The 14480-nt window shown below is 38.3% G+C and overlaps 1 protein-coding gene across 2 annotated transcripts in view; it reads right to left on the reverse strand.

Annotated features, from left to right (window-relative positions):
* Positions 1-3524: 3524 nt before the first annotated feature.
* The window catches only part of LOC149829803 (serine/threonine protein phosphatase 2A 59 kDa regulatory subunit B' gamma isoform-like), a 32566-nt gene continuing 21610 nt past the window's right edge, over positions 3525-14480 (reverse strand). The window contains exons 2-3 of one of the 2 annotated variants that reach the window (XR_016433748.1): positions 3852-4383; positions 3525-3752 (exon numbers count right to left, since the gene is read on the reverse strand). Coding sequence is in view for 1 of the 2 variants with exons in the window: in XM_090016096.1 (XP_089872222.1) it covers positions 4000-4383 (384 nt within the window). In the remaining variant the exon portion in view is untranslated. Of the gene's footprint in view, positions 4384-14480 lie in introns of both variants that reach the window. The other variant, XM_090016096.1, reaches the window with a different exon arrangement.

A 14480-nucleotide genomic window follows, 5' to 3' on the forward strand; every position in this document is an offset into this window, starting at 1 on the left:
TAAAGAGATGGGAATAAGGAGAAGGTCACGCACCGAGTGATTCTATGGACGGGTTGTGAAAAGACTGATTAATCCTGGTTGTTGCTGCACCTTCCCAATGAAGAAGATGGAAGAACCGGTGCTGGAGAATACAGCAAGAACAAGAAAAGGAAAAGGGAGAGGAAGCAAGAGAGAAAGAGAGAGAGAGAGAGAGGCGTACAATCCACCAGGAAAAAACGTCTCTCCTTTGCTTTAGTATACTATTTATAATATAATATTAGGTTAAAGCAAAATTTTCAACACAAGTCCAACAGTTTTCAATAATTTTCAAAAAGACCCACTTTAGTAAAACCCATTTTATTGTCTAAAAAGAAAACTTACTAAACCAATTAAAAATTACAAATTAGCTAATACAAACCTAAGCTAACTAAACTACCATTAAGAAAATCTAAATCTAATAAAAATACTAAAACCGTAGGGAAAGCTTTGAAAACTCGATTTTCTTATAAGATTTTATTCAATGCGATTTCTCAGAACTAACAATAAAAATGGGTTTTTAGAGCGATTTTAACACGGATCATGCATAAATAATGATTAATAAAATGCAAATATTATGCATGATCACACGATTTTCATAAATTGCTACTCGATTTTGTGATTTGCCATTTTTTTCGCTACGTGATTTTCGTAAATCGCTACTCGATATAGCGATTTACGAAAATCACATAGTGATTTGCCATTTATTTATTTATTTTGCTACGTGATTTTCATAAATCGCTACTCGATTTTTCGATTTGCTATTTTTTTGCGCGACACAATTTTCATAAATCGCGATGTTGAACACCGCCCCCTTGAGCACGATCTTCGTCGTGATCAGATTGTAGTCGCCAGCCATCCCGATGGCAGTTTTGAGGTTCATGATGGGGAAGCCAGAGGCTGTACTCCGTTGTAGGTGTATTGGAGGAAGATTCCGTTGTAGGTATCCCTCAAAGGCGGAGGAGAAGCTGCCACAGTCGATTGTTCGCTGGACGAGAGCAGCATTCCGGCCACTTCTAGTAGAAAGAGGATGACGATCACCATCGGATCGTCGGCTCTTTGCCTCCCTTGATTTCTTTTTGTAGAGAGAGAGAGAGAGAGAGAGGGTTTTAGAGTGTTTTACGGAGAAAGAAGAAGAAGATGATGATGATGAAAAGTTCAAACAAACATTTTTTATGGCTCAGGTTTGTTTCGCCGAATCACCATCGGATCGCCGGCTCAGGTTCATTTCGTTATTTAGACTTTGAAGAGTCAACATCATCCTCGACTTTCTAGATGGAGGACATATTTGTCCTTTTTTTGAACCGTTTGTTTGTCTTTTTTTGAATGGAGGACATTTTTGTCATTTTCTCAAACCATCGTTTTATGACAAGAATAGCAAGAAAGGGTACTTAAGTCATTGCAACCGCACCAGACTCCGATGCTAAGTGATGTCGACATACATAGGAATATGAGCCCCATGTGCTGACATATGTGGCGCTCATCCGGACCCCCGAACACGAGATGTGGAATTCAGTGCATCATCGGGAGAGAACATACACCGCCCTCCCCCAACTTACGCATATTCCGCGTGTACGGCTATGACTTGTTGGACTCATTCATGCGCAAGATGGAGTTGAAGTCACCTCCTATATCCACCATTGATCGGTGAGCCGGGGAAAAAAACCATTTTTTGTAAATATTCTTAGACAAATAGATATTTTAGTACTTTAAATATATATGAATTATATTTTGAATAATAAACAAAAAGAAAAAAGATAAAGGTATAATGCTATCAGACAAGTGTGCTTGCTTGACACATGGTATATCTGCTTTTGTGTAGCGACGTGTCCCCTAGGGATCTCAACTGTTGTGTGTGCTTGTGACAGGTCCAAAGACTGTTTCTGAGCTTATCAAATTTTTTTTTTTTTGTGGGGGGGGGTGGCTACGCAAAAGGACAGGGCGTAAAAGACAAAGACGTTATTTTTTCCATTAGGAATGTTATACAAGGATTAGCGACACGAGGTTGAGTTGAAGTGTCAACTTTGTGATGTATTATCGAGTAGTTAGTGTTCCAAGTAGTGCACACTGTTGCCTACCATCATACGAGCCATGCTTGCCATTAGATTGGTCAGTGGCATCTGGTATTTTCTCTGTCTCATTAAGGGCTACACTGATTATGATCTTGTATGTCCCTCTAGAACCTGTGGGCCTATACATTTGATTAGGTCAGGGGACACGAAGGCCCAACATTAATATGTGGGCATGTGTACTAAGGCTTCAGAAGACCATATCAGGTCCAAAGTAGTACCATCAGAGGTGCCTTGGAACGGCAACCCAATAACTACCATTTTTTCTTGGTTTTTAGCCGTCCATTTTTGTGATTTAGCTGCCCTTTATCGATTGGTAGAAACTCCTTGGGGTTTACAAGATGAATGGCTCTGAAAATATTTGTGGGATCCATCTGAGAGGTAAACTATCCAACCAGCGTCTGGGTTTCCGTTCATCACATGGATGAATGGCATCCAAGGCACCTCTGACTACCGCCGGAGGTGCCTTCGACCTGATCTTGTCTCAGGCTTCAGCAGAAAGACTAGAGGATATCTGAAGGTGCACCGTTGCTGTATTCTAGCTTAGCCGCTTGAGCGTCATGGGCATGCAGAAAACCAAGCTTAAAAGAATCCTACGCGTCAAACACGTGTGAGAATCAAGAATTCTCTTTCTTGCAATTTCCATCGTATTCAAACACACCCTAAGAACAACCCACTTTGATTGTGATTCCAATGAGCCATTTTTTTAGGCGGCTTAAAGGTCAATTTTCTTTTATGATTAATAATAAAAAATATCATTTATTTGGCTTTAATTACTTAAATTTAATGTTTATTTTTGCTTTTTATTTTAGACAAACTTCAAAAAATGGTCCCCTTTTAAAGGTCATATATGGGTACATCTCAAGGCACTACGCATCAGAACCCCTCCAGGCACGTGTTTTTGCTTCAAGACCTTCAGTTTGTATGCATTTTCCCTTTTAAATCTTGCCTGAAATTATGATGAAGAAATGGTCTTCAACATTCTGAAAGTCTGTCTTTTTCTCATCAAGCCTGAAAATACAGGTAGAATCATAATCCCAAAACAGGTTTTCAAGATTTATTTAGCTCATCCAAGATACTTGAGCATGAAATTTGATGTTCCCTAGGTATTCAAATGCACCCACTAGCCTGGATATTGCATTCAGGAAGCAATGCAATGCTCAACTCAACTCATTTTTGCACAAGGTGGCACCCAAAGGCCAACTACCAATCTCCGAAAGACCAATCAGGCTTTGATACCTGACATCCATTTGACTTGATTGGCGGAGATAGCAGCCAGCCAACCATAGAACTTCAGGCAACTTTTGAAGTGGAATACTCTGAACATCTCATGATAATCTATTGTCTGCATTCTGGATGATCTTAGGCAAGGTTGAGAGATAGAGAGAGAGAGAGAGAGAGAGAGAGACAAGCTTTTAGCAAATAAAGCATTTCAAAATATTTAGGAAGGGGAAAGAGAGCAAATACTTTGATTATGATAATCAAGAAAATAAATTAACTACCAAGATGGTAGAGGCAAAACCAGTGGCTTTGGCCTACCAAGACATCCTTTAAAATGTCAACAACAGGGAACCACAACCAATGAACCAACCAACCCAGTAACTTCCATGTAGCAGCCCTCCAACAGCTTGAAACTTCGATCAAGTTTCCTCCATTGCCATCTTGCAGCTAGTGTCAACATGAAAAGAGATGATCAAATGGCAGCCTTCATATGCATATATAATATATACAGTGGCTTCAGTTTAGATTACAAATAAAAATAGCAACCAGGCAGAAGTGAAACCAAGCATCCTCGAGTACATCTGCTCCCTGTACAGTGCAGTTTCATCCTTCAGACCAGATAACTCAAAAAACGCAGCACAGCGGCTCCCCCTAGGATGTCCCCTGATAGACCCATAAAACCTTTTGAAAATGCTCAGCTCCCACCAGCAGGCCCTTGGCTGATTGAAGCAGTGTGGAATGGCAGAAAGCGGGGGACGAGCACTGCTTCATTACTGATTGCCTTGGATGCAGCAACCTCCTCCAACCGCTTCCATGTGGCTTCACGCTTATCTTGAACCTCTTTTTCCTTTGCTTCATCTTCCTGGAACTTGATCAAGATCTCCTCAAATAGCTCAGGATCCAGATCAAAGAAGATCTTCCTGACATTTAGTGTCAGGCTTTGAACTGCCTGATTCCAGTGCCCCCTAGTATTTTTCTCTAAAGATGGCAGGATAATGGGCAGAATAACTTTTCTACTTTGTTTAATCAAATTAACAATGTGATCGTTGTTCCATAAGAATAAAGCACGTTCAGCCACCTGCATTAACAAATAGAATGGGTTTGTTCAACAAACACTCAGCATCTCATTCTAACACTGTAGATATTGGCATATTGCTCATGAACCCTGCAAAAACCAAACATTGTCCGTCGTCTTTCTGTTGTCAGGGAAAAAAATCCTCTAGACATTCTCATACTTGCAGTGCAACAAACAAACAGAAGATGCATATAAAAAGTGTCCAAATAAGAACTTACCATTTAAAAGTCCAAATATCAAGCATCACATTTTTCTTAGATGATTGAATATGTTAGACGAAACTGTTTTGCAGTCAAACATGCTTTTTGCCAAATTATCCCCCAAAAGGAACTTAAAGTCACCAGCTTTTGGATCCACCAGGGTTAGCAGTTTTAAGTTAACACTACGTGTATGTGTGTGCATTCGCTCAAGGCCCTATGTCGCTGACAGGGTGCGGATGGGGCACTTTAAAAAACCTTGGGTGAGGAGAGCATATATATAAAAATTTTAACAGTTTTAAGTTAACACTACGTGTATGTGTGTGCATTTATGTATTTATATATATATATATAAACTGTACTTGGTTAGGATTAACTTAATCTACTTTTGGACAGAAATGGACCTTAGTGTGGTTGACTTCACCTTAGTGTGGTGCCCTGTTAGAAGAGTTCTTATTACATAGATGCTCAACTGATTAAAAGTTATGGCACCATCCACTTTTCTTTGATAATGGGGGAGAAACCACAGCTTTGGTTTGGACGTCCCATTATGGGAAGAGAGGTGCTATATTGATCGTGACCCAGTTTCTGGGTCTGCCATCTTCACAAGTACTCCTCTGCCAACCAGGGATAGTTTTATGTTGGCTTCGGCCAGTTATGGCACCATCGATTTAGTAATCCTAGTTCTAATTGAAACTTATTCAACCGCAACCAGCTATCTTAAGGAATTTTCAGCCACTCATACCTCCCCATCTGTTCTCTATAAATCATCGATTTTGCTCATTACCTGCAGTAGGACACTTCATACACCTATCACACGGTCTAGTTGAGCAATTGGGTAATTGGACACAAGTATTGCCTAGCTTCTGAAGTGTTCGAGCTGAAGCAGCTTCACCAGTTTCATTCACATAAACTATGCTATTGTTTATGGATATACACAATTCTTGGAATTTCCAGGCAAAAGAATATCATAAAATATTTTTAAAAATTTTTATCCAGTAAATCTCAGAAAAATGTAAAAGGAAGACATCATGTAGGAAAAAGAATCCTAGGAAACCATCACCATAAAATCGGAAAATATCATGGTATTATTGTATATTCAGCAGTAATGTGGAGTGCCATATTTTCCATGCCTTCCCCTTTTATCAAAATCGAGCTGAAAATTGGCAGTTTTTTTTTTAAATATCCTTCATATTTATTGGAATGTAATAAGGACAAAAAATCCACTCGCATGGGCATAATGGGGAGGTGTGCCAGAGAGCATTGAATATGTTTGTAAAGTGATTCTGGGATCGTGGATAATGTTAAAGGGGAAAAAATGCTAGCGATGGGGGGAAATTTGGTAACTGTTTGAAGGAGGATGGCCATCATTGGCCTGGTAGTATGTTTGGCAGAAAAGGAATCGACAAGTTTTTGAAAATTAAATAATCCAAAACGAGTTCATTGAATTATACAACTTTCACTCAGACCTTCAAGCCAGAGTTATAGAAGAATTAGGATTTGAGTTGGATCGGGGCATTAAGCATGCAGCAACCTGAATATGTGTTCTATGCACTCACCATTTTTGCTTTATATAAGCTGTTTTTTCCCTTTTGAGTGCATGTATAAACATTTAGTGATCAGTGATGCCATTAAGTATCACATTATTGCCCCATCTTAAATTGTGAATCCAGTCATCCACTGACAGGAGCCAGAAACAGCACAGACACCATTTCTGTAGATCCATTTACTTATTGTAAGCTTCCAGTTCCAGCAGTTACGAGTATTCCCCTCACCATTCCACAGCCACAGAAGCTCAAAGAATTACCAGAAGAAGGATAATGGATAGAAGCACACCATAATTTCAGCACTTCCTCGGAAAAGCTTGATACATCTGTTACACAACTCCCAACCTTCTAGGTATGATGAATGACTTGAACAAAACCAATCATGTTAAAGTTACGACAAAAGGAGAATGTCCTTATAATATCTGGCCCATAGTAATTTGAACTGCATGTATTACCATTTCTTCATGGCACTGGAGCCATTTGATCCACACTGAGACCTCCTAAGCCCTTTCTTGACTCAAGCAAGTACAACCATTTTTATTTCCCATTCCAAATCTTTTCACTTCACTTATTAAACCCTCTCTCTCATTTCTCTTAACATTCTCAAGTCCTTTATGTTTCTTCCTTCATTGGTAACACTAACTTCATATTTCCCTTTTTCCTTCCATTTATGTTCTATTCTATATTTACCAGACTCTTTACTTCAAGCCCCAGTCTTCCGAGCAAATCAAGGTCTTTTCAGTTCAACTGATCCTTAGCGTACCTTTCATGGTCTTCAGGCACTTGGCAACCTGCCGTCAGCAATGGTCAACCACGGTGACTGTTCTCAATACAGAACCATCAATTTCTATTTTACCCATCAAGCACTAATCTCTTCTAACCATAAAAAACCACAGGATATCCAAGACAAAACAAACTGAAACATGGAAAAAGAAAAAGGGAAAAGAGTAGCAATGGAACCAGAAAGACTCACACAGAGAGTCGACAATCAGGTCAACTGCCATTAAAGTCCAGTATAGCCTCCTCACCCAGGGAAAAAAAACTTGAAATAACTCAACAAGAACTCCTTATTGGACAGAAAGTATCACAAAGCATAGGAGCAAAAAAAAAGTTGAAACAAATAAAACTAGCAAATAATGCATACTAAAACTGTTTATTAAACTGAAATATGAAGTTCACAAAACCAAAACCAAAACCAAAACCAGACCAGTCAAGATACCAAAAAATGGAAACCTAAGTACTGCATATAAATATATATATATAGAGAGAGAGAGAGAGGACCTAACTGTATTATAGGAAGCAAAGAGACACATGGCATATGATTGTAATAAAACAAAAAGGGGAAATTGGCCAATATGGCAAACACTAAAGAAATTGACAAAAAAAGGTAAAAATCGTAAAATTTTACAAATAGAGGAAAAGAACCTCAAAGTGCTATGAATCAACAGAAGACTGATCAAGAACTCACTACAATGCAAATCTTAATAATGCCCTAAGAAATGAGATTTTGTCCCCAAAAAAACGGGAACAAGCAGAAGTTTAAATAGAAAAACTAATACCAATGCAGAAATTCACTTAAAAAAATAACAGATTGGAAGGAGACAAACTAAAGATGATCTCATATGAATTGCCACCTTTCTTTTTTAGGCTCTGTTTGGGAGCTGGGAATCAGAGTTATGGACTTGGAAAAGTGAAAGACATCAAACTCCTGGAATTGGCAGCTACCACCTCTAGGAGGAGGTAATTCCAGTTTTGAGTGCAAATATAAATGACTGGATGTCTCAGCTCCTTTTTCATTTTCAAAAACTACCTCCTAATGTCATTCTCCCAAACAACCAACATCATAGTAGTTTGACCAAACTCCAACCCAAATCCTCAAATCCCATCTCAATTACCAGCTCCCTAATGTTCATATGGTTGTTGGCATCAACAAGCATACAGCCATGATGACAAAAAGATAAATGACATGCGTACACACACACACCACCCAACCACCCACATAGCCCACACACAAAAATGGTGGCCAGCAATTAAAATCTGGCTGAAATGGAGAAAACACAAACAACATTACAAACAGATGAGGCATGAATTACAAACTAATCTACAAGAACCTAGCAACCCTTGCTCTATTACCATGTAAGAGGAAAAGATTTAGATGTGTCTTATTAACTGAATGAGGCATCAAAATTCTAAACCAGTACACCTGCAATCAAATTAAGATAGGGGAAAAGATGCACAGAGAGGAAGATACTGAATAGTGTCCAGATCCAAATCACGTCAGATCCAGACCCAGATCACGCCTGACTTGGGTCAAGTCAGACCCAGATCCAGATCACGTCAGACCTGAGTCATACATATGTGTAACTGCATTATGTGTTTGGTATGTTTTGCCCTTAATTAATGTATATGTTGTGTCTTGTATTAAAAAGGCATTATTATAATCTGCCATCATGATTATTATAAAAGGAGTCCCATAGCACGTTCCCACATTGGGAAACATGAGATCAGAAAAATCTGCCCTAAAACCTCTATTCTCTTTCTTTCTTCTCTGTGTGGAGGCTCTGTTTAATATTGGGTACCAGAATTTTCATGGTATCAAAGCTAATCAATCGATAGGGTGCACCCAAGGTATGCTTTAACGGATCTTGTTTTGCCTTTTTCAATCTTCCTACTCCTTTTCTCTTCTTCTTGCTTCCTGTTTCCCCAAATCTTCTTTTTGTCTTTATTGATTTCAGATATGTTCTTTCTCTCTCCCCTTTATTTCTTTTCAATCAAGATTGACGATTTACCTTTCTTTTCTCTTTTCTTGCTATCTTTTCAAATCAAGATTGTCATTTTTTCTCTTTTCTCACATTCTTTTTCCTCTGGCCTGTTCTATTATATAGTTATGATTATCATATATCAGATCCATATATATATAGACCATTAAATCTTGATTAAAACCTTGTATTTCTCGTGAGATTTGGCTGCATATTTTCAGTCATATTCATGTCCCCTGTCTAAAAAAAACTGGTATCTATCTGTGTTATTTAATCTGAAAATCGTTAAATCAGATATAGATAAATTTTGATCTGATTAATGCAGGTACAATCTAAAAATCATCAAACCTGAAAATCATATTGGGTTCGGTTCTTGTTTTGCCTAATCAACGTGCTATTGAGGTCTGACTGCTCGTGATCAGTTATTTGAAAGGCTCCTGCAAAAAAAAAACTGCAGAGCAGATCACGTTGAGCATTACTTTTTTCTTTCCCCTATGGATTTTAATTTTTATTCCCCTTCTCCAAATCTTTGTTCCAACTTCTTACCCCAGCTTGTTTCCGAAAAGTTAAACAATTCCAACTTTTTAATCTGGAAAAGGCAAATTACCCCTTTTATAAGGAGTCAGGATCTGTCAGGGCACCTGGATGGGTCCATCACGATCCCGACAGAATTTATTATGCAGGAAGAGAAGGATGAGATAGGGCAGTTTGCATCTTCCAGTCAGATCAGGAATCCAGATTTTATTAGTTGGATGAAGAGAGATCAAGCTCTAGTTGTGTATATCACATTAACCCTTTCACAAGAGGTATTGATAGGTATCCCAGATGACTGCACAGTCATGCAACTTTGGATGCATCTTGCTCAGACATATTCTCAAGTATTTGAATCCACGGTTATGTTCTTGAAGAAGGAATTTCTGAACCTGAAAAAAGACTAACTCCAGCATTATGGAGTACCTGAATAAAGTGAAGAGCATTACTGATCAGCTGGCATTAATTGGATGTGAGGTTTCAGATAAAGACAAGGTGCAGCAGATGCTTAACAGTCTGGGTTCTGAATACCATATTCAATCAACCTCCTTGTCATGTCTCCCTGCTCTTCCCACATTTTAAAACTTGAGGCCAAAATTTCTAGATTATGAGATGTCCCTAAAGGGTTTATCTGATCAGATGAATAAAAGTCAGGGAGATTCTCAGGACGTGCTCTTCAATGGACCATCTCATGGAAGAGGTAGTGGCTATTGAGGAGGCAAAGGTCATGGCAGAAACAATGGTGGGGGTAGAGTAACACTCCCTACCCATTTGCAAATAATCAACGAGGACAGGGAGTCCCTACTGTTAAAATGTAATCCTCAAATGTACATATATATATTTATATATATATAAAGATATGTATACATATATATATGTATACGTATCTCTATTTAAATATATATATATATATATATAAAAATATATATTTTCTCTTCCTAAAATACCCTCAAGGGTATTCTTGTAATTTGTCATTTTACGCATATTCCAATTGGAATATGCATTGTTATATTTCTTTTATTTTTTATTTTCAGTTTTTTTATTTTTTTTTTTTCGTACCATATTGGGGGCCTCCCAATAGAGACGTTGGGAGCCCCCAACGGTCACAAATGTGACCGTTGGGGGCTCTCCAACGTCTCCTTTGGGAGCCCCCAAGGTGGTCCCTTTGAGAATGTATATATAGGGGTGTTCCCCTCTTGTATTTCCTAAGCTTGAGAGTCTCAAGCATTTGTTCCTTTTATGAAATACATGCATTGTTGCATGTTTACCACTTTTACGCTTTTTGCGTATTTTGTTCAAGTATTGTGAGAGTGTCTTCGTACACTTCTTTTATAAAGTATTTATGCTTATATGCGTATTGTCTCTTCATAGACAATTTTACATGGTATCAGAGCTTGGTTGGTGATAGAGGATTGTGGGATTCTCTTCTTTTCAAGTGTCTCGAAAAGTGTGCCTTCGGATCTTTGGAGGTTGAACTGGTGGATCTTGCTTCTCAAATTTTTTAGAAGAATCTTACGCAAGCTAGCATTCGAAATATTGTGTTGGTACGCCATTTCTCTCTTTCTCTTTACTTCAAAATGGGAGAAAAAGAGTCTCATTTTGCTCTTGGCTTCAAATTAAATGGGTCTAACTATCATATTTGGGCCGAAAACATGGAGGCTCACATAAAAGGAAAGAGGCTATGGGGTTATGTGCAAGGCACAATTCCGGAACCGGAACGCAAAATAACTGTGGTAAACGGAAATGAAATAAAGATTCTTGAAGGGGAAGAAAGGGTTAAAGCTCTTGAAGAGTATTCTAACAAGCACGATGAATGGGAAATGAAGAATTTCAAGATTCTTTCTTGGTTCTTTTCATCCGTTGAAACTAAGATTAATGCCAACATTATCAAGTTCAAAAAGGCATCGGAAGCTTGGCATTATCTTGAGAAGATGTATACATCGAGGGATCTATCTCATAAGTATTATCTTCAAAGGAAGGCTCTCTCTCTTACTCAAGGTGAAATGACTATTAGGGAGTATTTTGCCGATCTTTCCTCCATTTGGGATGAGCTTGCCATGCTTGAACCAAAATGGAGTGGAGAGACAATTGAACTCCGTCACAAGCAACTTGAAGAAGATTGGTTCTTCAACTTTTTGAATGGGCTAAGGCACGAATTTGAGCAAATAAGGTCTTTTCTTCTATTTTCATTTACTCCTCCCTCTCTTGAAGATGTACTCACCAAATTAAGTGGTGAGCTATGTCACAGGGACTCGGCTAGCAGGGTGCCACGTCGACGCGACTCGACGCGGGTGCGGGTGCGGCACCGGGTGCGGTCAACCCGATCCTGGGTGCGTTGACCGCACCCAGGATCATTTAGGTCCATGGGCTGCGAATTTTTTTAAAAAAAAATTTACAGCTGACAGACAACTGCTGTCAGCAGCTAACAGACAGCTGTTGTCTGTCAGGGCTGCGATTTTTTTTTTTTTTAAATTCTGCTGACAAACAGCAGCTGTCTGTCAACTGCGAATTTTTTTTTAAAAAAAATTCTGCTGACAGATAGCAGTTGTCTGTCAGCTGCTGACAGCAAAAAGGGAACCCCCGACCCCCTTTATATATATATATATATATATATATATATATATATATATATTACATTTTTGCCCCTGCCGCACCCCCGCACCAGGGTTTTTTGGAATTGCCGAATCCCCGCACCCGCACCCGCACCCGCACCCATGTGACATAGGTGGTGAGGAGACTCGTATGAGTTTATGTAAACAAGGATCAAGTGTTCTTATGGTTCCTTGTAATTATGAAGAAAGCAATGAGGTCAATACCGTATCAAGACCCGGGAACAATGTAAAAACGTATCGTCCCCCTCATTTTAAACCACAAAATCAAGGTGAAAATGATGGGCAAAGAGGAAAAGGGGACTATAGCAAAATTATTTATCATTTTTGTAAAGAACCCAGACATATCAAACCCATATGTCCCAAATGAAAAAAGCTTCTCGCAATGGCTACCACTGGTGTACCACAAAAAGAGGAGGCATCATCAAGTGGGTCACTCTCTATAAATCAAATAGTGGAAGCCCTTCAACCTCTCCTCAAGGGAGCTACCTCTGGTGCCGCCGTGACTACCTCATCTTTTTCAGGTAAGTCTCTTGGCTTTTGGACTCCAGTGCATCTTTTCATATGTCCCCAAACATGTTTTCACTTTCCGACTACTCAAAAAATATGTCTCCCTCCTTTGTTTCCACTGCGGATGGAACCTCTCTTGAAATTAAAGGAATAGATAATTTTGAAACTCAAGATTTTTTTATTCCAAAAATTAGATTTATACATAAACTAAACTTAAACCTTCTCTGTTTCTCAACTCTCGGACCATGGTTGCGATATTAAATTCTCTTGTGATAAATGTTTAATACAGGATCGTCGGTCCGGGAAATTGATTGGGGAAGGCTTTAGAAAAGGAGACTTATACTATATGGAATCTCTTCAAGTTCCAAAATCTTTTTTGTAATGTGGCCCAAAACAAAGACATAAATGTGTGGCACAAAATACTTGGTCATCCTAATATCACCAAGTTGTCTTATTTACATTTTGCAAAAAACCTATGTAAAAGTTCATTTTCTTATAATGATTGTATTCTCGAAAAAATGCAAAGTTTACCTTTGAGCAAAGAACTATGTTCTCTTCTAAAACTTTCGAAATTGTTCATTCGGATGTTTGGGGACCCGCACCTGTTACTTCAAAAGGAGGTTTTTCTTATTATGTCATTTTTGTGGATGATTTTTCCAGATATTCGTGGATCTATTTTCTTAAGTTCAAACATGAAGTTTTTTCGTGTTTTAAAACCTTCAATTCAATGATCAAGAATCAATTCAACAGTAATATAAAGATATTTAGAAGTGATTCTGGAGGGAAATATCTCACCAATCAATTTAAAGTATACCTTGAGGATCATGGAATTGTCCACCAAAGGTCTTGTCCTAAAACTCCTCAAGAGAATGGGTTGGCCGGAAGAAAACATAGGCACATCATTGAGACCACTAGGACCCTTCTTATTGCTCAAAACATTCCTAAAAACTTTTGGGAAGAAGCAGCCATTGCTTCTGTTTATCTGATAAATCGCTTACCATCTAGGATATTAGGAAAAATATCCCCTTTTGAGATTTTGTATAAGCTTGAACCTGGTTATAGCAGGTTACGAGTTTTTGGGTGTAAGTGTTTTATACTTACGGATAAGAATGACAAACTCTCTCCCAAGGCTATCCCTTGCGCCTTTCTTGGATATTCCGAAACTCAAAAAGGGTTTCGTTGTTATGATCTTCGAGATGATAAGTTATATGTCTCTAGAAATGTAACCTTTTTAGAAAATTAAAGTGGCTTTGAAAAAAATGTTTCTCAAAAGGAAAATTTTGATTATTTCTTCCTATTTGACTTATTGTCTAGTAATAATGATATATCTAGTGATGATGATGTATCATCTAACCATGATGAGGAAAATGATGGTAACGTTGGTGAACATAACTCACTCAATGAACAGGAAAGTAGAATTTCAAGTGATCCAATAACCTACTCTCGTAGAAACCAAGACACCTTTAGAAGTGCTATTGACCAATATAGTGAGCTTGTTCCTACTCTCGATCACCGAAGATCTGAAAGAAATAGGCGACCTCCAACTCGTTTTGTTGCTTTTGATTCTTTCTCACCCCGATATAGGGCTTGTCTTAATGTCATTCACTCTTATTTTGAACCAAGGAATTTTGAAGAAGCTAAAAAATCTATAGAATGGCAAGAAGCTATGCAAAATGAACTTAATGCCCTTAAAAAGGCTGAAACTTGGGATTTTCAAACTCTACCCATAGGAAAGAAAACTATAGGTTGTCGATGGGTTTTTAAGGTTAAAACTAAGAGTGACGGATCTTTGGAAAGGTATAAAGCTCGCTTAGTTGCAAAAGGGTATGGGCAAGAGTATGGAATTGATTATGGAGAAACTTTTGCTCCTGTAGCCCGAATGGTTACAGTTAGATGTCTTATTACTATTGCATCTATTAAAAATTGGAACATTTTTCAAATGGATGT

The sequence above is a fragment of the Nuphar pumila genome, chromosome 8 (genome assembly GCF_984573655.1).
Source record: "Nuphar pumila chromosome 8, dmNupPumi1.hap1.1, whole genome shotgun sequence".
NCBI classification, from domain to species: Eukaryota; Viridiplantae; Streptophyta; class Magnoliopsida; order Nymphaeales; family Nymphaeaceae; genus Nuphar; species Nuphar pumila.